The 27,380-nt window shown below is 39.1% G+C and overlaps 1 protein-coding gene across 1 annotated transcript in view; it reads right to left on the bottom strand.

Annotated features, from left to right (window-relative positions):
• The window catches only part of Dscam3 (Down syndrome cell adhesion molecule 3), an 89,468-nt gene that overhangs the window by 5,542 nt on the left and 56,546 nt on the right, over window positions 1-27,380 (bottom strand). Inside the window, exons 6-21 of the mRNA XM_064072717.1 lie at window positions 16,547-16,705; window positions 14,416-14,565; window positions 14,005-14,125; window positions 13,594-13,804; window positions 13,301-13,541; window positions 10,515-10,668; window positions 10,191-10,342; window positions 9,720-10,138; window positions 9,536-9,671; window positions 9,248-9,367; window positions 8,938-9,114; window positions 8,677-8,821; window positions 6,777-7,121; window positions 6,133-6,725; window positions 5,911-6,072; window positions 330-818 (exon numbers count right to left, since the gene is read on the bottom strand). Of these exons, the coding sequence (XP_063928787.1) occupies window positions 330-818; window positions 5,911-6,072; window positions 6,133-6,725; window positions 6,777-7,121; window positions 8,677-8,821; window positions 8,938-9,114; window positions 9,248-9,367; window positions 9,536-9,671; window positions 9,720-10,138; window positions 10,191-10,342; window positions 10,515-10,668; window positions 13,301-13,541; window positions 13,594-13,804; window positions 14,005-14,125; window positions 14,416-14,565; window positions 16,547-16,705 (3,774 nt within the window). The remainder of the gene's footprint in view (window positions 1-329; window positions 819-5,910; window positions 6,073-6,132; window positions 6,726-6,776; window positions 7,122-8,676; window positions 8,822-8,937; window positions 9,115-9,247; window positions 9,368-9,535; window positions 9,672-9,719; window positions 10,139-10,190; window positions 10,343-10,514; window positions 10,669-13,300; window positions 13,542-13,593; window positions 13,805-14,004; window positions 14,126-14,415; window positions 14,566-16,546; window positions 16,706-27,380) is intronic.

The following is a 27,380-nucleotide window of genomic DNA, read 5'->3' as shown; positions in this document are numbered from 1 at the left end:
AGTGTCAGTTACGCAGCAGTTTTGAATGTTGCGTTCATTATTGAAAATTTTGCTAGAGCAGCCTGCTAATAGGCTTCATTACCGCGTTAGCAAAAGTGGTCCAAATTTTGTCCGTAATTACGTCGTCTGAAGAGGGCAAATCAAAATAATTAACCGACTTTTCCGTGTTAATTGGATTTCCGGTTTTTTCAGCGCCAAGCGTCGTTAGAGTGCATCTGAGATACCACCATCGTAAACCCAACCATCGCAAATAAAATAACTTTCCGTTTTTATGTCGCCCCATTGCCATACGAAGAAAAATTTATACCAGCCAAGACCTATAAACTTACTGTGAATATTCAAGTGTCCATCCGCCGTGATTTCGTAGAACGAACTGAACGTAATGGGCCTATCCCGATGGATCCATCTCGTCCTGGGCGTCGGATTGCCTACGGCCAAACAAGGCAACAGAATTTTAGATTTGACAGGTTTTCTAATTAATTGACTGAACGAGGCTATCCTCGACGGGGCCCTCGAATTAGTCGCCTGCGCTACGATGGCTGTCGGCTCGCCCTCGCCGATACTCGTCGTTGCAGATACCCAAAATTCGTAAAGTTGATGTTCCACTAAATTTCGCACTTCGTACATCAACCCGTGCAAATGGACCAGGTCTTCCACTCGGACATTGTAACTTGTGTGTTTTCCCACGCGTCCAGCTTCACGCCCATAAACTGTGTAATGACTTATGCGACCGTTCGGTTTGCTAGGTGGTAACCAGGAGACAAGAATTGATTCGCTTGTCAAAGCTGCAGCTTTTATGTCCGACGGTGGACCTGGAACTGCAACGGATTTCATTACACCGGGGACATTGGCGTACACAGATAAACTGACAAAGTGATATTTTGCAAGTTTGTGATTAACGCACGGGATATCACATGGATTGTTGACAAATGCTAGACCCAACAAAAAGATTGCCAGATTAATGGAACAAGAACGCAGTAAATCCAGATGCTGAGCAGCAAAATCGTCCCCAAAATAGACGATTTAGACAAATCCAATAACGCGGGTTTCTATTCTATATCAATATAGCTCGCTTCGCTCGCTAAAGAACTTCAAAACCAGCGACAATTTTTTTATTTGAAATTGGTCCTAAACAATTGAGGTTTCACCGTTTTACAATGTTATTTCTGTATATGTTTTTCTCGATTATTATTCTTCTCAAATCTGTGTTATTGGAAAATATGCCTAATTTCATCAAATTGCGATATTAATGGCCCATATTAAGAAATTCTTGTTTACTTAATTCGTTAATTTAAGAATTGTGAAATGATTGAAGACGCGACTGTGGTTTAAATGACATTATTAATGAGTTCGAATGAAAAGTGAACTGCTGGCTTGAGAAAACGGTTAATATTAGAGGTCACGAGTGTAGTTGTACAACTTGATTGACCTTGAAAATTTCCATACATTTCTAGAAAGTACGTTACTAATCAAATTTTCCTTTTTTCATTCGCTACGGGTTCGTATAACCTTACGAATAAAAAGTAAAAATCACGAAAAGAAAGCAAAGACAAAAAACCGTAGAATAACCCACGATTATCGACATATACGGCGATAACACGCTGCAACGAACTTTTTTCTTTGTAGAGAAACTTTTGTTACTTAATTATTTAAACATTTTAAATAACAACTTCCGATTTTTTTGTTTCCTGATCAAGTAGCTTCAGACGAGATCATGGCGGGAGATTTAAAAATCAAAACTTTGATTTTATTGTTTGAAATTAAGGTCGAGTGGCACGGTATTGTGGCACCCTTTATATAAGATAAGTAAACAAGGTGAAATTCGAACGGTTGTTATGAAAGATTTAGGAAATTAAAGAAAGATTTAGCAGACTTAGCGAAGAGAAGAAGAATAAAAAAAATATTACAAGGTAAAGAAAACTGGAAAGGTGGGAAGCTCTAATCGATTATATATTAGCGTCGCTTTTTAACCGCAGACAAGATTCATAATTATAAAAATTAATTAAATTTATACAAATCTATTACGACTTAATTAGAAGGAGTGGATTTCCTTTCATTATCAAGCAACTGGTCCTGCAGTGAATAATAATTAATTTCGCAGCGACTAACCTCACTATCCATAATTAATTTAAAATGATAATATGATCTCGATGCAGTGACTGCGCCAAAGTGGAAAACGTAATTTTCGGAAGTTTTCCACAAAGCGGTTGAAACGAATCCCTTGTGCAGGGTCATGGATGAGAAGACATCAATCCTCCTCACCATTAACAACCTTCAATAACGTTACGTCGCGATAGTGAAAAGAAAAGACGTTCAGTGTGAATCTAGCATCGAGGTTGTTCTCATTACGGAAAACAAAAGTACTGTGAACTAGGCGTACTTAAATGAAATTTTACTAATTCATATCAAGTTCACGTAATGTTCAAAACTAGAACACGCTTACTTTCGTTCGCGTTCGTTACTTAACGCAAACCCGTAATAAAAATGTCAGCAGGTTTTGTTCTGATAATTCTTGCATTATAAGAAATCGTGTGGTTAGTGTCTGCGTGTATGTAGGACAACCAAATATGCAAAATAATAACAATCTAAATCAATACTGTTTCGATTCGTGGTTCATTTCGATACGTACACATGCATAATACATTGCGAACGTTCCCTTTAAACCGCCGCCAGGGCCGGACCGGGACTAAGAAACTCATTACTGGGTCTAACTCAAGCTGCAGAATTATATTAGCCCCAAAACTACATGTACGCTGTCGTCGTGCATGCTGTAACATACTCATGAAGAAAAGTTTATTATTGTGGTCAATTAACATTGGGTGTTTAGCCACATAGCCACGCATTGCAAGCTTAGTAGCTCGCTGCGCGCGTAAACATATAACGCATTAATGCTTTTTATTTTTTGCTTTGGTTTTATCTGGTTTATGTTTACATTGTTTTAGTGCGGTTCGTCCCATAGGTTTCAGCGTGTAGTCCGGCCCTGCCGGCCGTAAAGTAACTATCTCTTTTCAAACAGCTAAAAGCTACACATTGCCAGTCCATTTCTGTTATTGTTCGCGCGCCGTTGCGTAAATAAAAGGGATGAAGGACAAGGGGTGAATCTCAACCGCACGACAGGTAAAGATTTATTAATGGAAAACCCTGAGAGGTAAACAAGACGAAAAACATTCGGCTAATTTATGTAGCGTCTATCAAATAATGCCATTCACACACGAGCACGTTTGCGATTGGATCGTAATTCAAACTTCATCTGACTGATTCATTATTCTGCAGATGCATCTAATCGGCGGAAAATTTCTTTATGGCTTTTTCAATGAATAATAAATCATGGAAATTATCTTGATTAAATTCCACCGGCTCTCGTATCCGCTGACCCTAAACGTCGCGATTTTAGTGCGGTGTAGGCGCAGCCTTAGATATACATATTGTTCGGGAGAATGTGAACGTTAACATGTTACGCGCAGCTCAAAAAACAAGTGTCAATGACACAGATTTGGCTATTCTCGCTCGCTTGGCACCGATTTGGATTTTTTTCTTTTATCTGTTTATTGGACCTTGTCGAATTTATTGAGTTGCTGTTACCCGTTTTCGTGGTTGTCTTTTTGATAACGTGGTTGCGTTGCGAAACTTAGTGCAGCCGTTAAATTGATTTTGGGGGATAACAACAGGAGCTAAAAGGGAAGCGCACTTCAAGTGGGCGGAGCTTGCATTAGCGGCGGAGCGAGAGGCGGAGTTTGAATCCGTGGTTGCGTGAACTAACAACTAAATACGGTGACGTTCGTGGAACGAAATTTAGTTGGGTTAATCCCGTTCTATGTCAATTTTAGTTCAAAGTAGGGGGAGTTTGTATCAAAGGTGGGGTTAAAGTTATTATTAATGTTATTATATTCGCTAGTTACGTACTTAATGCGATGGCATAATTAGACTAATCTTATTTGGACATACGTTGTTTATAAGACACTCATTTGCATCATGTACAACATTAAGAAATCAGCTTTTATTTAAAAGTAGGTAACGCGCAAAATTGTAATGTTATCTTGTCATCAGAAATCTCGATCTGAGCAAAGCCTGCATATTAGTTCTTACGTCACAATCCTTTTAACTCTACATCGGAAATTGTAGTAACCTGTGCATTTACTTTTCAGATATATTTAAAACCGTATCAGTTTTTGTGTCATTTCCGTCAAGCCGCTAGTGTGTTTCGTGAAATTTGGTCGCTTTCAGTCTGTGACAATATTTTTATTGATTTATGTGTCGCCCGTTAGCTAGATGTATTACAGTGCGAAGTAATTAAAACAACGTTTCCTTGAAACTTTACGGAACTTCTTTCTGCTCTTTAACAACGTTATCGATCACACCGTTTCCATTACAAGTCAAATTTGATAATAGCTTCCGTGTTATTTTTGCGAGCTATTTGAACAACCGTTTTGCAACAAAATGCAAAATTTAATTCCTCCGACTCCGCCTCGGGAAACGCAGCGTAGTTGTCGAGAATCAAATTTGGAAACTACATCAGACCGTGAAACCTGCACAGATTTGCATACCAACTTGGATAAACTTGTTTTAATTCAAAATTGTCACATCAGAGTGAGTTCGCATAGCAAAATATAAGGATTAATATGCAATGCCGTCAAATGAGATTACACGTGCGTAAGTAATGAAAGCTGTATTAATTATGAAATTTCATTTTCGCCCAAAGATACACCCCAAACCGGACGATCGTAAAAAGTGCCCTTACAACGCTATAATCTCTGAATGTATTCTACACACACTTCTGGAAAACCATTCGCATGCACCAATCGGAACCCTGCAATATACTGCTACATGTTTAGAGAACAGGACGTCGCACCTAAAACTCCGCAGCCGTTTATTTTTAAGATAGACTGAGGCATTAAAATTCGACTAACGCTTTGTGCTGAACCTAAAAAAGGTTCTTATTTTCATTTTCACTACATGCGTTTGTTCTCTTTGTGCTAAAAACAACCGCGTTTGCTTTAAAATCAAGACAATTTCGCTTCAAACTAAAAATAACAGCGTCTACACAATTTTAATCCGTATGCGGAATTGTACGCAGAGTGGAAAAATTTATTATATGCTAGAAGTAGCAATTAGGAGTTCTTTTTAATGCCATTGTATGAACCGACGGTCATTTAGGTGTGGCTTTTTCTGTTCACATTTAGCAGGACATTATCATCAGACGGAATATCAATCACCTGAAAACCTTGGATGAATTTCATTTTTATGTAAACCTTTGTAACTTAATAAATACAGTCGAAACGAAACTTATGAAATAATAATAATAATATTAATAATGTTTGCAGTAGTACGGTTGTTATTGTTATCATGATTATTAAAGGATGTTTTTTGGATCGTAAAAAGGAAAATTACTCTTTTTACTGTTTTCTGCGTACAACTCGCTCACATGCGCCATTGTGGCATGAGAATGTCTATTTTCGCGCCATTTGCCCTTAATAAAAAGATTGATTATGTGTCTCAGTGTCTATTTTTTGTCTCCCCGCTTTTGTCCAATAAAAAGCCAGCGCTAGCGCCTTTCTCTGTGAGATTGTCTGAAATTTCGTCACGTATTAGATGGTATTACTATTGATTTCTGCGATTCATGGTGTGTCACGCTTTCCAGTTAATCTACTTCCCGCCAGATGCCAGCATGAGTTTAACAAACTATAATAATTACGATCTGAAAGTTTTCAAGAGATTAACTCGTCTCGGTCAGCGAAGTGTTATTCGGTTTTTGGAAAACCTCCCGCGGTGAAGTGTTCACTGATTCGTGGCGCCATCTATTTTTTTAATTCTATTTTTCGAAGCGTAATAGTGTTTACGGCCGCGGCTATGTCGTAAAACTAAATCGAAAATTTTAGAAAAGAAGGGATCAGAGAATAAGTGTGCACTTACGATCTTCTTCTGTGACGCAGTATAAAGGAGCGCTCATCATGCCGTCCCCGGCTCCGGTGTACGCCAAAACCTTAATCGAATAGTTGGTGTATTTGAAGAGGGTATGTAAATACGTCTCGCTGCTCGAGGTCCTTTTAACTTCTCCCGTGGTCGGGATGTCAACTGCAATAAATGGGAAAACCGATGATATTTTTTTTATTGACTAACAATAAACTGTTTTACCATTTTCGTTCGGAAGCGGCCTGTAATAAACTTTATACCCTTGGATGAGGCCCCCGTGGAGGATTTGCGGAGGGGCGCTCCACGAGATCTTCATGCTCTGTGAGGTTATCTGCGTGCAGGAGATGTCTTGAGGTGGCGCTTCCGGTACCCCTTCTTTAGTGGTCCCAATAACCGTGGGGGAGGCGGGCCCGGTTGAGATACTGTTGAAGGCGCGGACATTAATGTCGTAACGAGTAAACTTTCTCAATCCTGTTAATTGCAACTTCGTAGTCGCCCAGCCTTTAACCGTTAAGCTTTTCGTTTGGTTCGGAAGACCCCCGTGCTCGTTCCAAGACACAATGTACCCTAATAGCTCGCCATTCCAGCTCTCTCTGGCCGGAACGGACCACGTAAGGAAGAGCTCCCCGGGCCCCACGGAGTCAACGCGGACGTCTTTCGGCGCGTCGGCCGGTTCCTCTTCTTGCGTTTTCACAATAACAGCCTCTGTGAATGCGCTTTGATCTATGCTGTTTACTGCAAGCAAGCGCATTGTGTACACCCTGGCAGGAAGGAGCCCACCTATCACGGCGGTTTCTTGCGGGTTAACATCGGAACTGCAAGCAATAAATTAAAACACGACGAGTTTTTTACAGGAGCTGTATTACTCTGGTAGGGAGTTGGCCGGGAGTGTTAAATTTAGAGCTGTCGGTTGCTCCCAGTCTTGGTTGGGTCCGAGGATTTGATACTGGACCAAGTAACCGATGACCGGGCTGTTGCCGTCGAAAGGCCGCCTCCAAGATAAGCGCACCGAACGGCTGGCTACTTCTATTACTTCTAACATGCTGGGAGGATCTGGTCTCTCCTGAACGGCAAGATTAATGATGTGCTCGCTACGACCGAAGGTGTTTTCAGCCACGCATTTATAAACTCCTGAATCTTCTCTATCTGTTCGTCCTATAGTGACTTGCGATTTCACCCCATTTTCCGTATTAGTACTGCTCACTGTATATCTATTAACCCGAGAAAATTGGAACTTACATTGCACTTTCCAAAGCAACGAAAGCACGAACATCGTAACCGCCGCCGTTTCTTTTAGAGGATAGAAGAAAATCCCATGCAGGTGAAAAGTCACCGATCGTTTAAAAGGATTATATTTCGCCCTCCAATTACAACTACGGAATGTCGGTTATTTGAGAAAAGTAAATGAACTCAAGAATTCTCTCAAGGTTCTCGAACAAAAAACGTTACATTGGAAATTTCTTCTAAGCTCGCACAAACATCATCAATTATTAGACACGGATCGTGTGCCTATGTAAAAAATTGTTTCTATAAGACTTTTTCCGTTATAGCTTTTATGAAAAACATTATTAGGTTATAAATGTTTGGTCGTAACAAATTTATGCCGGCGGTTAAGAACTTGTTAAAAATCCACTTAAAGTGAAGTTTAGGGTTTCATGTCTACTCCAATTTAAATTCACTCTTGTAATTGTATGGTAATAGCTACTCTATTCACGGACACAACCTTTTACAAAATAAATACAACATAAAATAGTTTCGGAAGTTTCGCGTCTACCGCTGCGACGAATCTTTTGAAGTGCCTACAACTTATTTAATTATTCCTGAACTATGTTTGTCTCTACTGCTGCATGACTCATTTGCGCAAATGAGAACGACACTCAAACATGCATCAAATGACAACTTTTACCAATAGTTCATTCGTTTCGTAAAGAAAAAGAAAAAAAATCACATTTTACGAAAGTCGCGGGATCACGTGAAATTCGCATGAACAGCCTGCGCTAAATGTTCAGTTTTTCCAAGAACGCACAGGAAATAGGATTAACACAGCGCAGCGGATTATAACAAATACATTATAATACTAGTATCTAAAGTTCGTCTGACCACTTGTAGCCCGGATCGTAATCCTACTGAAAATTTGCGAGGGATTAACACAAAATACAAGGTCACCGCTGCAACCTACGATTTTCCAAGAGTTAACAAACTTGCTGCTTGCAGCAAATATCTGACGACAAGAACAAAATTAAATTTTAATTATTAAGTTTAACGAGAGCAACAGAGACACCTACACTCTCTATTTAATCAGATGTTATATGACCGCGTTGCATCACCGGACTTCCACTTAAACCGCTTATAGAGTTTTGTATATTTTCGAAAGGAATGAACTCTGCTCCACGTAAAAAAATCATGTTTGACTCGAATTTTCCCGTGAAGGGTTATCCAGAAACAAGGGATAGTTTTTCACGAAAAATCGATAACCTGAACATTAACAAGGCGGAGATTAAACCCGGCTTCCTTTAATCATACAAATTTACGAATAAAATTATCCCCACTTGTAATTGTGTAAGTGGATTTTTAATTAAAACTGCCTCAAATGTTAGTGTCGATATATTTAAGCAACAGTATCGTGTTCGAGAAATACCGATTGCGTTCCTGCTAGTGAACGTTTAGATATTTAGGATGCGTCAGCCAGAGCTTATAAATTTTATTACGCAACGTCAGCAAGGAATTTGATATTGACAGTTTTTTCAGGAAAAGTTTTTTTATTACCTGTAATTGTTCGTGTCTAAGCGATTTCCGTTTAGAGTCCACATCACTTCTATAGGAATGTCACCATAAACATGACAAAGCAAGTTCGCTGGGTTACCTCGCTTCACCGACACATTTTTAGATGGAAGGTCAAATCTTGCTGGCTCTGCAAATTGGCGACATCAAAATAACCCCAGATCTATTCCCCCGGCAACTTATACACAAAGTTCTAATCGAAATGCAGTAACCAGGCAATTAGTAAGGGAAAAATGGGTACTTTACCGTTAACTCCTATGTAAATGATCTTCGTAAGTCCTAATCCTATCCCGTTGTTGGCTCTACATAAATAATACCCTTCGTCTTGAGGACTAGCAGTTTCGATCCACATAGACCCGTTTGCGAGTAGCATTGCTCTACTATGTATGTTTAGAAGAGGTTGATAATCCGTCGATGTTTTTCCTGATCAGGTCAGAAAAGTGTTAATGTGCTGATTGCGCTCGAGAATTCGATGAGATGAGACCAGGTCTGATGGAAGTCTCATGTCATCGATTTTCCGTCTTTTAATAAAAAGCTTAGTGTCGACTGTAATTACCTTGACCTTTGAGCCATGTTATTTGAGGTTCAGGGAACCCCTTTGCGGAGCATCCTACAAGGACTGGATTTCCGAGAAGAACTGATACGTCTTGTGGCTCGGTGACCCACTGGGGAGTAACTATTGAAATGAAAATAGAAGAGTCAATAGGCAGTGAATTTAGAGCTTCTAAGAGCATATTTATCAGGACGGTATCCTGCGAAAAGACGCTCTCAAACTGTTATTAATGGTTACCGGCGAAGCCGGTTATTTATATGTATCAACTCGTGTCGCGAAATAATTTTTTACCTTTAACCATCAGCTGTGCGGTATAATTGGCTCTAGCTGCAGCGTTACTTGCTACACAAGTGTACGCTCCGCTATGTCGCGAGGACACTTCTTTGAATATGAGGATGCTGTAGAACTCGGCAGCGCGTTCTTCCACCTGCGTGTATTCTCTGTGAACACTTGATCTAACACGGTGCGGGTTTACCTGAAGGGCCGCCGATATGTGTTCCCCGTCTTTGTACCAAGCGAAGTGTATAGGCATGTCCCCGGAAGTGACGGAGCAAGTGACCTGTGCCCGGCCACCTTCTTGTAGGCTAGCGGGAAACCGGAACGGCTCCAGAATCGGGGGACTGTTTACTATAAGCTGAATTTCCCTCCTCGCGACTTCACCGTCCCGACTGGTCACAAAGCAAGCGTAGAATCCGGAATCTGCTGAAGGATCTAGCCGGGATATCGTAAGAGATCCTCCTTCTCCGAGACGATGCCGCAGATCAAGCGGTAATTCTTGTCCGTGCCGCTCCCAGCGGACAGATCCAATTGGATAGCCCGAATATGGACAGTGCAAAGTTATATCCGCTCCAGCCACTGCTTTTACGGGACCAATAGATCGTATGAATGGAGGACCTACGCTAAATGTATTAAATGCTAGTCTTCTACAGCGATGAATAAAACATACCGTATATATTGAGCCGGGCTGAGTGCTCTGTTGATCCTAGCGAATTTAACGCTCGGCAGCTGTAAAGACCGCCATCTTCTACTCGGGCATTTGAGATGTTTAGGTGGCTAATCACATCGCCGTTTTGATCAACGTACTGACTGATCGTGTATCTGCGGAAAAATTTATAAGTCCTAGAAGAAAACGTCCCCGAAGGTCGACAGAATTATTGCGAACAAGAATTTGTGACTGCACATCACGCTTTGAGCGCCAGTTCATATCAAAATCCCCGGGATCAAACACAGCCGGGAGTGTTACTAAAAATAACAAATTTGAAAAAATTACCGATGGCCTGAAGTTATATCAGACAGGGTTTCCCCGTCCAGGAACCAACGAAATTGGGGTGGTGGAGACCCGGTGGCGGAACAACGAAGGGATACTTGTGGGCCTGGTCTCATAGCTTGCTCGATAAAGGTGTACTGCAATTCGGGCACTGTATCTAAAAACAGTTTTCGTCTTAGAGTGTGATAGAGTCTGATTGAAGTTAAAAATCTAACGGGGACGAGACACGTCAAACTTTGTTGCGTTAGGTTAGGGATCAATTTTGAGGGACCACTACCAGTCTGAACAGCTTATTTATGTTGACTTGTTGTTATAAATGGACGAAAATAGGAGCGTCCAAATGAGCCCCGCTTCGGCTATCTCGATCTTTCTATGGGTCCGCATGTACGTCTATCATTTTTATCATTTCGCCTGTGAAAATTTAGGTGAGCCATCCTGTGTACGTGGCGGTAATTGTTATTAATATAGCGTAACCTTTCGAGTACTTCCGCTGCCTCGGCGACTTCGGCCGCCAGACGCGTTTCAGTTTGTGAAAAACCGACCGGAAATGAGTTTTAACTTCCGTCAACAATATATCATTTAAAAACATACTTCCTCCTTTTTCTCATAAAATAATTTCATACTTGAGTAAAGGCAGTGTACGGGGGAGTGAAACTACAAAATTTTTTCGTCATTGTACAGACTATATTAAAGTAAAAAATGATAAATCACCTCATTAAAATAACTTCACCTCGCTTAACTGTGTTACTTAAAGCGAAGTTATGATGAAGTTCTTTATTATTTCGCACCTTTGCGAAGTGTCGAATGTAGAGTTTCCACAACGCCGGTGAAATTTAAAATTGAGAAAAATTGTAATAAAAGTGACGTTCTGTGTACCAGGGGAAGCGGGGAAGCACAAAATGCGAAGATGTGTAATTAAACGCGGTATAACATTTAGTGCGATTTTTTTATCGATAATTACGGAAGCTATTAGAACACGGCTGCCGTTTGGCTTGCGCCTAAAAAGCAAATTGTTAAATAAGCCGAACATTTCGAATTAAAGTTGGTCAAAGCGTTCAGGTTGTGGGGGATGTTATACCAGCAAGTGGGCTGGCAAATTGCTCAATGGACCGAATACATTACCATACACGACGTTCGACGTTTCTGTGATGTACTGTTTTATGGGATAATTATCTTGTGATAATCTATCGTCGTGATATAAATAATAAAAGAAAATTAATTGTTGAATTATTGGAAAATAATTTATCTTGAAAGCGTGGCAAGCAGATTTGCAGGTGTGCTCTTAATTTAATATTTTACGACATGGTGCTTTTGATCTTTATATTGCATTATAAAGCGTTCAGCTACATTGACTCTTTAATGGAGGTGTAAAAGAAACACCACTTTTAACTACGAGAATCATTCGAAAAACTTCTACAACGTCTACTATTAGCTTGTGCCGGCTTTTATGAAAATTTATCGTTTAAATACAAAATTTGGCGCAGCAGGTAGGATTCCCACCCTCTACCATTATACGATTTTTATGTTCAAAATTACGCTATAAATGTGATTTTAGAATACTTTTTGTTTTTTCAATACTAATTCATGAATAGTTCGGGAAACTGGGTGAAACTACTCCGTCATCGCGGCCCGGTGCATCAATAAGAAGAGAAAGCTAGCAGACGATCATCAATTTGCGCTGCCGACCTTTTAAACGGATAGTAGACAGCCAGCAACGCCGTAATTTCTTGCAAATACATGTGTGAAGGCAACAATCAATCTTCACGAAACACAAAAATAATAAATGTTCGGCTGTAATTTTCTCCACTTATCTATTTCAATTTTAACAGGGATATGTGACTGAAACCTAAAACATGTCCTTTATGTCTGGGAACAAAGGAGCGAAAATTATTTCGTTTTTATGTTTGCATCATAATCAGAGTAACAAAGGGATTGAAAGGCCGGAAATTGAAAACTGAAGCCGAATCCATAAATATCTCTGGAAGGGTTCTGAGATGAAAACCAAAACGTTACGCGAATCGATGGCTTGGAGATTATGACGTTACAGCAAAATGGTGTTGATGAAGATGTGGCGGAAAAAAGCTCTCTTAAACAACTAAATCTTTCCTAAAATAATCCTGTCAAGTTTAATTTAGTGGGGACGCAAAAGACCCTCTATTTCTGGTTTACGCGTTTTGGTGGCCACATTCCGTCGTCACACCTTATCGTCGATGTTAATACGTACAAAACCGTAAAAGGTTTGTGGAGAGTTACGTTTGTAAAAGTTTCCTTTTTAATATTATCTTACCGACGTAAGATTTAGGGGCTTTTTCCGTAAACCCTAAAAGGACACACAGTGTCGGAGTGTTGTTTACCACTGTTCTCTTGAAACAGTCGTATAATTTTGTGTTTTGACACTAAACCGTCGTTAATAGAGAATTTACCGTTCAAGGGTTCCAAGCGACTTTGGCCAAATGTAAAATTTCAACTCTAATATTGTCCCGGAAGTTCGAAACTGAGCATATCCTTTTTCCAGATTCTTTGGCAATAAGAAAAGTCAAAGAGTCACGTACGCGTCTTACGCGTATGTAGTATGTCGCGTAAGCGGTTGATTTTTGCGTAAACGGAGCATCTTTGTCCGTCCACATGGTAGGAAATTAGTTCCGTGAAGTAAAATTGGTTTACAAGTTAGAAATTAGTTGTTGTGGAAACAATTTTGAGTAAGACGCGCACATGGGGCTCATTTGTCAGCTGGTCAATAGACAAAGTGTTTTAAAGTTATAATGTGCATTATTTATGATGTAGTCTACCTCCTAGTCGAAGTTCAGCGCTGCCTTGCGAACTCTCTCGATCATTCTTGACAACACATTGATACATCCCTCTGTCATGTCTCGTTACGTCGTACACCGCTAAAACCAGCGGACTTAATAGCTTAATTTTTCTAGTTCCATCAGTAAGAAGCGGTTCTCCATTTTTAAGCCAGTGGATGGGTCCCACCGGAGATCCGGAAACCGAGCAATTGAAAATTGCACTTTCCCCCGAGTTTATTACCTAAGAATTACGTTACCCTTACGTCAAACATTAACGAAATTGCACGAAATACCTGTAGCTGCGGAAGCACATGTACGCTTAAATGAGCCGTGACGGTAAGATGAATATCTAATCTTTGTTCTCCAAAATTATTAGAGACTTTGCACGTCCACCTGCCAGCATCCTCGGGTTTCAGCCGGCGAATGTGGAGGATGTCTTGGGAGGGTTCGAAACGGGGTGATGAATGTACGGGTTGTAGATGGCCTTCGATTTCCCGGAACCAACTAAAGGAAAGGATTTATGACATATTTTGACGCGATATTGACATTAATGCGAAACTCACACCATTAATACAGTTCGCACACTTACTAAACCCCTAGTAATTGAATACCTACGAGATGAATCCTATACGCGTTTACTTAACAACACATCCATAATGAAATTGATTTAGGGGCTTAATAGAATGTTTACACGAGAATCTTACTTGAATGTTGGCGGTGGATTTCCCTGCGCTGAACATGTTAAATGAACGTCGGTCTCACGATCTGCTGAAACTACGGTCTGGACGGTTGGGGCTAGTCGGGGAGACATACTTCTAGTGGGTTCTGAAAACCAAACACACAATTTAAACAAAAATTTCGACGGGTAGTAGTTACAATTTAGGTGTGACGTCATGCGCAATGGATGCATGCGCAACGAAACAAACATTTTAATTAGCAAAACCGCAACCAATCAGTTCCAACAGTTTTATTGTAACCGGACAAGGAACGAGTAGTTGATACGTTATGGAAAATAATAACGGAAAAACGTCAGAAATAATAAAGAAAACCCTCGTCTCAAAAAATGTGTAAATGGAATCAGACAGCGAGAACACAAATTTATACAAACGTATTACCTGTAACCGTTAAAATGGCGGGTGCACTTCTTTTCCGTTCTTGCGTCAGAATATGTAGTGTCAAACAGGAATATCTCGCAAGGCCATCTTCTGCCCTTGCTGATCGAATATGAAGTTCTCCAGTTCCATATGTAACGATAATACGACCACCTGTTTAAAATACATAAGCTTTTAACACGTAGACGTGTAATATGGTTTTAGTTCTCAATAGTGTGTTTATTAAAGTTTGGAGTAATTATAACAACAAAATAAGCTCAACCACCACTGTTAATAGTTAATGAGTCTTTTCAATTAAAAGCGAAGTGCACACACAACGTCAAACTTACATTAAAGTGTTTAAGTCTTGTGATGGGCTAAAATCTTATTTAAACCATATGTGTATTTTTAAATGTTTGAATTTTCTGCTTCATGAGACGTTTTACACAATTACTTTACACGAGAAAAACAGTATCTTGTGTTTGATGTGTAATTAACGTTGTGTTAATACTTGTAGAAAAATGTTTTGATTCGAACTAAGTACTAATTGAACTTGAACGTTATTTCCGCGTTTGTTTGTGTTTGTTTTTTAACGTCGGTGCGACGTGTGTGAGCCTCGCGGGGAATGATTAAGCAGATTAAACGCTGTCGTCTAATCTCGAGTGCAGCTAAAGGCGAGTTGTTAAATTAGTCGTAATTAGAAGCTTAATAGCGTATAACTTGGTGGCTAATAAAAAGTCTACACGTATGTAGTGGATGAAATCGGCCACTTGAGTAATCGTTTTGCAAATGGCGCGTGTCGACGGATATACAAGCGAGAAAACAGAGTTCTGTATGGGGAGAACTTCATTATTGAACAAAAATGTAAGTTACAGTATCCCGCTGAGAAATTTAAGTCATTTTAGCACATCCCATCCGATCCTTTTTGTTTTATTGCATAACGCCGAGACCGCCACGACTTCGTATTCAATTTAAGTTTCTTTCTCGAAAGTCGGATCCGGGGCTTTCTCCCGAGTGGCAACACAATATAACTAAGTTTCCGTGAGGATATTGTCAAAAGAGAAAGTGCGAATGCAAGTCAAAGATGAAATCCTAAACACTGTCATAATTTGATCAAGCAGGTTATTTATGGACATCGAATTGCAAAATCTGGACCTGCGTCGAATTTACCACTGTATACGGGTTACAAAGGATCCGATATTCCTCCCGAATAAAAATGATAGTGGAGGCTATTGTGTGGAGGATATAATCAATTTACAGATCGGGCGCCCAAGTCAAATTTACCGAGCATTGTGTCTAGATACGCTTGCTTTATACGAAACTCAGCACGAACATTTATCAATTGCGTCTTAATTATCTTCTTTCTGATTGTAGAGAATCCGCACCAGGACCTCTTTCTGCAGTGTTAAGATCGATTTTGACGGATTTTAATCTCCCACTACAGATTCGCAAGGAATTATAGTTGCCTCGTAAACATTCCGAGCGTTGTGCTACAAGCATTTCTATTTTCAGAATGTATTTTGATCAAATTATGTCAAATATTTATTGGCAGGTGAGTGGCATCATTACCCCGATAGTTACTATTTCGGTATAATATCCGCCAAATTCAACCACTCACTGGAAAGCTTGAAATTATAGATCGAAAAACTGAGTATAAGTTCATAGTTTTTCATATAAAACGGCACTCAGTAGTTCCAAGTTTTCTTTCTAAAGCCTTCTGAGATACGTGTGCCTTAAATAATTGGTCTGTATAATACTTTATTTGAAGCGCGTGTAATTAAAGACTAGTTTAACTTGAACTTTCTCCTAGTCGTTATTTCATACCTGCATTCCCTTTTGTTATTGTCTAGCCTATATTCTAAGTTAATAACCGAATTTCCCATGGTATGCTTTTTTTACCGTGTTGTCGTGGCTGTTTCCCCGGAATCGACCCTAACACCCCGAAACGCGATATCCAGAAAACATTAGGAGGGAGGAGCTACTACCAGTTAACCCCTCCTGGATAAGCCACTCAACTCATCTGAAACAGATCTATTTACCGTTGTGTTAAACGTCCCGCATCAATAAACTTACCGTCCAAACCCCAGCGTGCCACGGAAACCTAATCCACGCGAAACCCTATCGAGAATCATTAATTAGTTAATTACATACTCACCCATGTTCGAACCAGGTAAAAGGATTGATTCGTCCCTTGACCAAGACGTCACGCTCACGTGTTCCTTAACGAATGCAGGAATAACGCAACCCAGCACGGCAGTGTTTCCTGCTGACACATGTGTATGGTACACCTGTACCTCATAATGTTGGTTGACCACTGGAATTAAGAGAATGCTGACATTTAGAGGAGTGAAGCGCACAAAGTGTTTTTAAATCTGACATTTATGCCTGTTTATATGCAACGTACGCCAATTATTCAAATTGTTGGGATCAATTTGGCTGTTTGTCGTTGTTTCAAAGGCAAAGCGATGCACTTTGATCTGTTTCAACGTTAAAGCGATAATGGACCGGTAGTTGGTATTTTCGCCCTATTTCTCGACAAGTTTTCTTGTGACCTTAAATTCGCAATATTTGAAGTTTCTGTAGGAGAATGCACGAATTCAGTTCATATTGCAAAGCGTATGAAAGAAATTTTAATTTTAAATCTAGTTCGTAACTGTCAACTCCTACTTTGTGTAGTGGTGCATCATAATTATCATAGTAAATATGTTTATAATATAATATAGCATCTTTGTTGATGAAACAATTACTAAATCGTCTCTTGTTCACCTGCGATCATTGATTGATGTCACTGGATCCGAACTTTATATTGAATTTTGAAATATTAAACTTATCACCCCAATTATATTTTGTCGTAACTTTGTTAGACATTGTTTTTGATGCTTGTCATTATGAATTCGATTTTTAATAAAGCAGATAATTTGTTTTTGGGTAGTTGCAGAACACTGACGTAACCCTTAAATGGTATACAATTTCAAGACCACGAAATCCATTCTGTCCACAGGTGTAGCAGTGGCTGCTAAGGTCACTCTTCCAAACTGACCAAATGGTAGCTGATATTAATTGCAATAGTTATATATGGCCGGTTTTGGCTCAGTTTGACCTCAGTTGACCTGAACCAGAACCCGCACTACATTATATCGACGTTAAAGTGAGAGAACCCGCACTATGTAACTACCCGCCCCTTCACCGAGTGACAAACACTCAAAATGGACACAAACATGCAGAGACAAGGAGCTCTGGTTTGAGCAGGACCCATAGTGAAAATATTTGACGGGAAATCAACTCCGGGCTTAAAACCTAGGTACCCTGGTAGATTTAAACCTTCAACGAGGCAGGCTTTTCATATACTTCAACTCATACTGTAGCCCCTTCTTGGTCCGAACCTTAGGCACAGCTCAAGTGAGAATACCAAGGGTTAATCACTGCGATAAACCCTGGACTCCTCGGGTCACTCGTGTATATTGTGTTTTGACACCCATAATGGCCACTTTTTAGTTTGTAGTTCAATATATTCTGTGGATCGAGTTGAAACCTGACTGGATTATTTTTAACGTTCCAACCCTTGACGGTCTTCTGGATGACTGACGTAGGAAGCCTAAATTTTATATGCGTTTTATATCGAAGTTAAAGTTTGGTAGGATATTAAAAAGATCTCGCAACAGTGACAGTTCTTGACGTAATTTGTAGGGAGCCTACATATTGTATGCGTCATTTGTATCGTGGAAACACTGTATTTACTGGGTTCGAACTCGATTAGAGAACTTTTAAATTTACGCACGCGTGACAGTCCTTCAGGTGAGTTTCACGGGGAATCCAAGTTTTATATGCGTTCTTTGTACGATATATATATTACGTGTACCTCATTTGAATTCCATTAGAGTATTTTTGCGTTCGTAGTTTTGCGTCCAAAGTTGTAAGGATAATTTTAGGCGGAATATGCGGTGTATGGTTTCGGTCTCAATAATAAATAAAAAGGTTGATTTTGTTTTACGAAAATGAACACAGTTAACATTTCGCAGCATCAAAAAAACAATGGCGGTGTTTTGTTTGGAGTCGTTAGTATTGAACAATGGCTAATGAATGAAAAATTGTTAGTTTCATCGTGTTCTTAAAACGGTGATATTTCATGTTTATGACGGGTATGTCGAAGGTAAAAATTTGGGTGTGATTAAAAGCAATAAAGGCAGGGTGAGGTAGCGTTAATACATAATGTGACATAATGACACGCTATACAATTATTTGTTCAACCAGCTGTGGAAGCTATATACATATTTATGCGGGGTCTCTTCAACTTCTATTTACATTTTTTGATATTCCGTGTTTATCGGATCTTGTCAAACGAATAGTGGGTGGAATGTGGGGTGCGATATAATTCAGCACACTTTTAATAACTCTCGTCTCGATTATCTGTCTCGTTCTCGCAATCAGTATCGTCGTTCCGGGCAACAAAGCCGTCATAATTTCTGAAGGTGTTTTGTTTGATAATATCTGTGCAGGAATGAAAAGAAGGTGAACGCTGGCAATTTCTGGGGCATGTTTCCGTGTATTGCTATTTTATTTAAATAAATATTTGATGGCGTGAAGATTTTGCTCAGCGGGCAGAATTACTCTACAGGGGAAGTAAAATCGGTACGTTCCCCGTCAAATTACCGGATCGATGGCATGGAGAAATACGTACACACGAGCCGTCTGTTTCAATCGGAGCTTCATCAATCTCTTTGGCGATCTAACGCTTGGGAAGGGCATTCATTCCGGCCCATTCAAACATAAATTTCGCACATTTGTCTCGGTGCAGCGGTAGTGGGTTGATCCTTCCACCAGACATCCATGCTAGCTGGCTGGGCAACTTCAAAGGAACCACCTATATACTAGTCCCTTGATTATAATAATAAAAAACTCGCAATGCAACGCTTTTTGTGAAAGCCCTTTGAGAGGTCACTGCAATTTTCTTATTGATCAACCACTGCTGCAAAATAGGGAGGTTTTGTCAAACCGGGATGTGTCACGGGCGCATGTAGGGGGCGGGAGCGAGCTTCACTCCTACTAAATACACGGTAACTATATATTTAAAAATTAAAGACTTGTTCTCGGTAGCTGCCGGATTTCCCGCTACCTTTCACTCAGTTACTTTGATTTTTTCGTTACTCAGCTACACATACTATGTAGTTCTGTTAACTTAACACGTAGAGCATTACATATCGATTTGGAGGTCCTACGAATGGGCCTTTAAGCAGACTATAGGCAAGAGGATTAGAGCACCAAATTGTTGTGTACCATATCGATGTGAATACATTTAGGGATACTAATCACATTAAATTTACAACCTAATAGTTTGTCTTCAGATAACTAGAAGCTTTAGCTTAGTTTAGATTTTGTAGAATAGTTCCGGACAAGTACTTTTTCGTCAGTATGGAATAAACGAGAAAGCACATGGTATCATCGTAAGAGGTAAATTAGGAATACTGTGTTCGTTTGTTTTATGTCTGCTTACGCGTTGAATTCAACTTGATCATACGATATTAGACCGGATATTTTTGTATCAATTAAATTTCTGCGCGGTGAATGCGGTGCTGAGTATCCTCCATCTTGACAAGGATTTATCGAGTCGGGGACAAAGGCATGGTAAAATTCCCATTGTTATTATGCAAAATCGTTTGGTTCATGTATTGGTGAACAATTACAGCTTCCAGCTTTGTATACCTATTCCGCTCTCCAGTTGTGGCGTAGCCTCTGTAAATCGATACCAATCCATTTCCAAATAATGGGCGTAAGTGTAAATCAAACCCAGATAAATTCGAGCATTCTTCACCAGCACGCAGTGCCAGAGCGACCCCTGCACGTTAAATAATTAAACGCACGAATAACGCGGAAAAAATGCATACTTTTTTATTTACCTTAAAGGGTGTAAGGATCCTATTAAATTATAAATAGACGCTGTGTAGGGTAGGCAATTGCTTAGGAAAGGATGTCTCACGTCGCGGCGGCTATAAACACTCGTAACTCAATATTTTATGCATGCTGACGCACACGTGGATGTCGGAACGAGTATTCATTGTTTTATATTATGGAATGAGAAAGCAGGGATTTGCCTCAAAATATCACTTTTTTTATTTCTTCAGTATCCTCACTGCGAATATTATCTAACGCGTAAAGCTGTATGACAAAAGAAATTCGTAATATTGGAGATCCTTTCTAATGTTATTGAAAGCAATAAAAGCATTAAGCAGTAACGCGAACAACTGGCACAGAAAAATTGAAGTTCATCAAGACTGAAACTCGGGATATATGATTTACTAGATCAATAGCTCAATCAGTGGCTCAGCTGGTGATGCGTTGATCCAGCAAATCATACATCCCTGGCTCGGATTCCCTCTGCATTCGCACGTTATATACCACATAATGTTTCTTTCACTTTGCCCCAGCTTTATTACACCCCATTACATGCCGCTGTTCGATTGATACCACTGCATTTATTATACTTTCAAACAAAACTGGCAGCGCATCACTCTTCAACAATCCCACCCAACACGGGAACGAAAAATCGTTCATTACACACTCTGGATATTTTCCAGCTTGATCAACCAGATTCGGTTTCCCCCCTATACTAAGTTTCTCAAACACTTCTCAAAAAAACACTGTGATAGTTAACTTCGTTTTTAACCACTCGCTCCGCCAATGTACTATTAGAGAGTATTTTAGGTTATTCTCGAAGACTTCGCGTCTCGAGTGCTCCCGACAATACGGTTTTGGCTAATTATCGAAAATACCACTTTGAATTGGTGAAAATAGTGCCAAATCTGGTGCGTGTCGGTGCCAAATAATTGGCAGAAGTGTGTCGTTTGTAAGAAGATCCACTTTGTAAAGCTTTCGTAGAACCATATTGTGAACATCTGCTGCATGTTCCGTTATGAATGAAAATGAAGGTTAATCCAGCTATAGAAGTAATAAGCAGCAGGTAGATTTAACCTAGTCGCATAAAAAATGATTTGACTGCTCACCGTTCGTTTTTATAGGGTGAAAAGGGTGTGAACTATCCATCGATTAGAAGTTTAGCACAGTTTAAACTCTTAAAAATCAATTATTTCCGCTTGGAAATGTGTTCGTTTCAAGTCATTTGTTATCCTTATTTTCTTTTAAAACCGATCGCGCTGAAGGCGTTTATGTTAGGCGTACCGGTTGTGGGACGTGGTGGTCCCCCTGTTTACATTCTATCCCCTTGATTCTGTCAAAATATTTTAAGTTAAGCAATCTACTTTGAAAGATGGCGGAAACTAGAACCCAAATGATGACTGACACTTCATTTGTTTACTATTCGAGATCTGTCTTTCAGCCATTTAATGCGAAGTTGGTTTCAAATAAAAACTTTTCTAAGCTCGGAAGTGTTGTGGAATAAAGTTTCCGTAGAACACCTGTAAACATACAGTGAATGAAAAGCAATAAACTATAACAAAAGTTGTTTGAATTATTTACTAGCAGAACTGAATCGAATATTTGTTACTGTAGTCTTTAGTATGTCTATAAAATCTATAAGAACGGAAATAAAAGGGAAGTTAAAAAATATCACGGGATAACTTTTCTGCACACAATGCACAAACTTTGCGATTATTCTGACTGAAAAGAGTGAAGTGGATAAAGGAATGTGGGTTTAGAATCGAAGCGAATTAGAGAAATCTTTGGTAATGAAATAGAGACATCACAGAAAAATACGTTGTATTTGAGAATCAATTGCTTCAAAGTGATGTCACATGTCGTATTAGTTTTCCTGTTTCGATATGTAATTTTATTAGGAATGAAGTTGTAGTTCGATATCGAAGTCCCTTAGTGTCGTGCAATTTGAACCGCTTGTGGGGTATTACAGTCAAACTTGTTTTTAATTTATTTCTCTTATCTAAAACAATGTTTTGAATGGAGATAAGGTGGAAATGTTGTGATTATCACCACATTTAATTTGTTGCGCTTTCATGTTGAAGTAAAACAAGTCTTGTAACTATAGAGTAGTCATGTGTGTGATTAGTATGTATAACATGCTATTTAGCTGTGGGGCAAACAATGGAGTAAATTAGCTTCCGCCATATTTAAATAGATCTTGTAGACATAATTCTCTATTTTGGGCTTCCCCGAATATGTATTTTAGAAATGATCGATAACCCTACACTGTGTTTTACCTAATCGTGAGCTTAAAGTGTGAGGGTTGCCGTCGGAAGGGTGTCAGTTCTGGTCAAAATCACTTTTCGCCATTTCTGGTCGAACAACAATTCCTGTTGTTTGATGTGTGATTCAAAAATTCAATTTTCGCGATTTCAGAGGGGAAACTTTGTCTATCGAACGAGAAAAAAATACCTGTGATCTTGTTATGCAAAGCGCTTCCCGAAACTCATCCCTCGTCTATGCATGGCCAACTCGGTTTCCTCTGAAAAGTACAAAATTCCTTGCGAAGTAAGTGAGGTATGCAGAGGCGTAAAAATCGCCTTTATTTGACACAATCTGCGGTTCTTAATATCGCCGGTAATAATAGAGTTATGGCGTTGTCCATTACGACAGTTCTACGAATAAACCGGTTCGAAAAATTGCATGTTATGAGTTTTCCGATCGGTTTTTCGCAAGATCGGAGAGCCGGCGGGCTAGTCCGTAATCATTCTCACTATTAAGCATCAATTGGAAGATGTTTGAAAACTAGCTAAATTGAGTTTTTTCCAGTACTGCCACAATCTCGCATGCAATTGAACGTCACCGCTTATTGGCTGTGTAAACGCGACTTTAGAAAATCTTGAAATATTAATCTGTTGAGGGAGATTTGAAATTTGTGTTTGCTGTTTAAATTTGCATTGCGTAAACAGTGAGAGAGTGAAGAGAGGATGCCTTGATAGTGTGGATAAATGCCTGAATGCACTTTTATAACGCTGGGACGAAAACGGGGAGCATTCAAAGACCTTTTCACCTACCAAGTAGTACTACACACGTACAAGCCCTGATTGATCTAAATTCCACCCATTTAAAATTCATCACAGTTCATTCATTCATATTTAAATATCAAACAAATCCCAGAAATTAGGTTATGATTATTAAGGTAACTGTAATTCAAGCCGCATGATCAATAAATCGTGTTCGCAACGTTTCCACCGCCAATATTAATTCATCAGCAGTATTATAATGTCATTTTTAGGTCATTTGTCACAGATCCAATAAATTTGTTGTTGCGCTACAATTTACTGAAAAGCATTATCGTCCAGCATTGAATGACCATAATTGTGAATGCAGAAAAGCCATTTTTACGCTTCGAACTACTAATTTGTTTGCGAAAAATCATCTATAATGTAGGAGCGGGTTTTAATGACAACTACATGAAATATGAGAACAGCGACCCGTCATTAGCTCGCTGAACATCATTAAAAATAATTAGTTCATATGTAGCGCACAAAACGCTTCCAGACAACAGTTAAAAAATTAAACTATCGAGAAACTAATATTTAAAATCGTGGTTTAAAAGATTTACCCTCAGGTTTAGAGGTAACCGTTGCAGTTTTCGATCATTTCCACACTAATTAAGGCTTCACTCCGCGTTCAGTTATTCTCGAACCACAAGCACGAAATTTAGTTTGGTTTGTTGTCCTTTACGTGTCGGAAGAATTCTGGAGATTACATATGTGGAAAGTGTGTAGCTTCCACAGAAAAAGTTTGCTGTCGGCGCTCCCGCTGTCGCGTGTCGTGTCGGAATTCATCCCGTCAACATTACGTGTATTTATTTTATATTGTTTCTGGTAGTTCTAATTGTATTTTTAGTTACACTTGAATAAGTATTGGCGTGTTATGCGACAGTAACGTCACGTGGTCGATAATTTATTGTTTATTGTTTACGCAAATGATTATAATATAGTCATTTACATAATACATAATAGTAGTGATGTGTCTAAAGTGGGCTCATTTTTGTCGTGTGACGTCACACATCGTCGTTTTTCATCATTCTATAAAAAGTATAATCAGTCACTCGACACTGGATGGAAAGAAAATAAGGATATATTTGAAGTCTCGCAGCTTGTCAGCGCCGTTTGATATTGCGTAACCTGAGATGGATTAGCGTGATAGTCGGCAGGCTGATAGTTTTGATGTTACAGGATTGATCCCATAATTATGTACACCTTGTGTATTGTGTGATAATAGCAAATCGTGAGGGAGTCCGTTATGGAAATTAATTACACCAGGATATTAAACAGAGGTTTTGAGAGGGTTAGGAAGTAATTTTACGTGTGTGAACATAGTGGTCAGATCCCACAACGCAATTACCTATCCAGTAAATTTGCACTATTGATTTGTGGAAAATAGATTATCGTCTTTTCCTGTACAGGTGACGCACTAAGTTGAAAACGAACACATGACGTTTCGTCTGGTGCATCGTCAGGAATGCTGTTGCATTTACAAAGTGGTTCCTTGTGGCATTGATTATTGCAACGTTCATCCCTTCAGACAGGATCAGCAGACAACAACTACGCGGAAAGTTAGTTTCTACATTGTATTCTGGCTCGTGAAGTTCTTATCGAGTTCTGAACCATTCATCTCCGTGAACATGTGTGTTGTGTCGTGCGTATTCTTCCGTATCTTTTCCCATTAGGTAATATTAAAGTATTTTTGTATTTAAAGAAGACCTGTGCCGGATACCCTTTGGTTACCAATTTGAGCTGATCGCTTTTATATAGCTAGCAGCTTAATCGTTTTTGTTAGTTTGTATAATTTACTTAATGGTGGCGGAAACTTGATTAAGCGAGGTGTAATCAAGCAAGTAAGCGCAACTAGTGAGCCATTCAAATTCGAAGACAGTTGTCTATATTACGTAGTCCGTTTTGAGTTTCTCCGCGATGACTTTTCTCCACCCAATACAAGAAAAGAATGTTAAAGGGATGATGTCTAAAATTGACAAATAGCTGTTCGTGTAATAAATGGAGATACTTGATGGACTATATAATGTCGGTGATTCTTCAAACCATGTAACGAAATCTCGGAGGATTTCATCAATAACTTAGCCAGCTTTTGGAGTAAATGTGATTGTAGAGTGACTTTACAACATAGTTCGATGCGTCAACTTTTTTTCATAGCATTAGTTGATTTAGAGAACTCTCTAGGTTATACATAGAACTTCCTTCGTTTACGAAGTACAGTGGTTTCAGTAGTTTTAATGTCTAGTTGGTTGCACAAATTTCATTATGATGAACTCCGTGGGTTAAATTAAGAATAAAACCGACTTTTTCATATGCTAGGAGCTATGAAACGTCGAGAAAAGATGAAATTAGTCATTCGTTAAATAAAGCCCTTTACTTGTTTTGACTGGGAAAAATCTGCTGATTGTTCGACCATAAAGAAAGTATGTTTTCAAATCGTGTTTCTCGTTTGTTTCACCTGTGTTCAATTAACTGTTAATGCGGATTGCTTTGTCTTTTATCCGCCCTGACAGCATGTGAAAGTGACAGTGTAAATTTAATTTTTATTAAACTTCATCCACATTTCTTTATTTGTATTTCATACGTTTGTGTATCAGATACCTTTGTTTTTGATCTAATTTTTGAGCGGTTGTCGGCCTGTGGCCTCTTTTTTAATTTCGGTTGATGTCGATTCAGGCTATCGGAATATTATGATTCAGACATTTCAGTACTTTTACATTAAAAGCACGAACCTGACCTTTTCACGATTCCATCACCTTGTAAGTCGGTGAATGCATTTAATCTGAAAAGTGTCTCAGGTTTGTTATTTGCGGGGAAAAGTAGGGACACTGTCAGTAACGAACGAGTGGAATCGAAGAGAACAAACGTTCTCTTTCTTCATGATCGGAGTTAAGGTGCGTGGATTATTGTAATTTGGTTCACGTAGGAGCAATTATCGCTAAGTAAACTGTTGAAGGGGCAATTGTTAACATCCTTGGAGAAATAGAGATCCTCGCTGCATTATATTCCTATTACGTTACAAGCAGGCGGCATTTATTGAGTTTGAAGTTATAATTGAAGATAAACAACACCCAGACTACTTATGTGTGACTCACAATAAGTAGTTTTTATGTAAAGAAACCACCTTACATGAGGAAAACACCATTTGTAAACATACTTTACACCCAGATTGGTTAAAGCATAAACTAACATAACGATCCAAGGAAAATGTTTGCGTAAACTGTCAAAACATGTTTCGTGTGTCAATTTGCATCCTACAGTTTCGGATGCTAGATAAACAACAATTTGCGTGATGTAATTACTGCAAATACTAAACTGGCATATTTAATAAAGGCGTTAACAGTTAACAACACTTTGAATAGTTATTAAGCTTCGATGTTTCCGTTTTATTTTCTCATAAATGTGTCTCGCGCTATGTACTACCGTCTAGGGAAATCACAACCGCCACACGTTCTATTATTCAGCAGAAATGGAGGTTGCCATCTACGACCTACGCCGATCCTAAGGCTGCCAGGTCCACGTGTAATTACGGACTTTTCTCGTCCATATAACATTTACTTCCGTACCAATTCATGCGAAAGCATTAATAAACAAAAAGATGAGCTCATTACCTTCATAATAACGCCTTCCCCTTAAACACCGAACTCCTATGTTCAACATAAAGTACACACGATTTGCACGAAACAACGATACACAAGCGGCCACACTCGAGAAACAACTTAATTTAATTTAATTTAATTTAACCTAATTAATTAATACGTCACTTCATTCTGTTTATAAACTTGCACAAAAATGAAAAAGTCCGTCGCAACTGTGGCGTTGTAAATATTGAAATACGTTAAATATTAACACCGTCCCGAGCTTCGCTCGCTGGTAACAGATCGTTACGACAGCTACGCTCCCTGTCTAAGTATACAGAATATTCATTATTTAAAGTTTATTTATGATTTGTGAAAGAATAACATTGATGGTGTTTTCTTTCTTGCCGCCTTTTACACGACATATAACGTAATTCTTTATTCTATTTTGGCCTTATTATAGCACGTTTGTTTTAGCTTG

Source organism: Zophobas morio, unplaced genomic scaffold (assembly GCF_036711695.1).
Source record: "Zophobas morio isolate AGI-343-1 ecotype UQ-CSIRO unplaced genomic scaffold, CSIRO_AGI_Zmor_V1 ptg000044l, whole genome shotgun sequence".
Taxonomy (NCBI): Eukaryota; Metazoa; Arthropoda; class Insecta; order Coleoptera; family Tenebrionidae; genus Zophobas; species Zophobas morio.
Note: the sequence above shows the minus strand (reverse complement) of the source record. Positions and strands in the feature narration are given on the sequence as shown.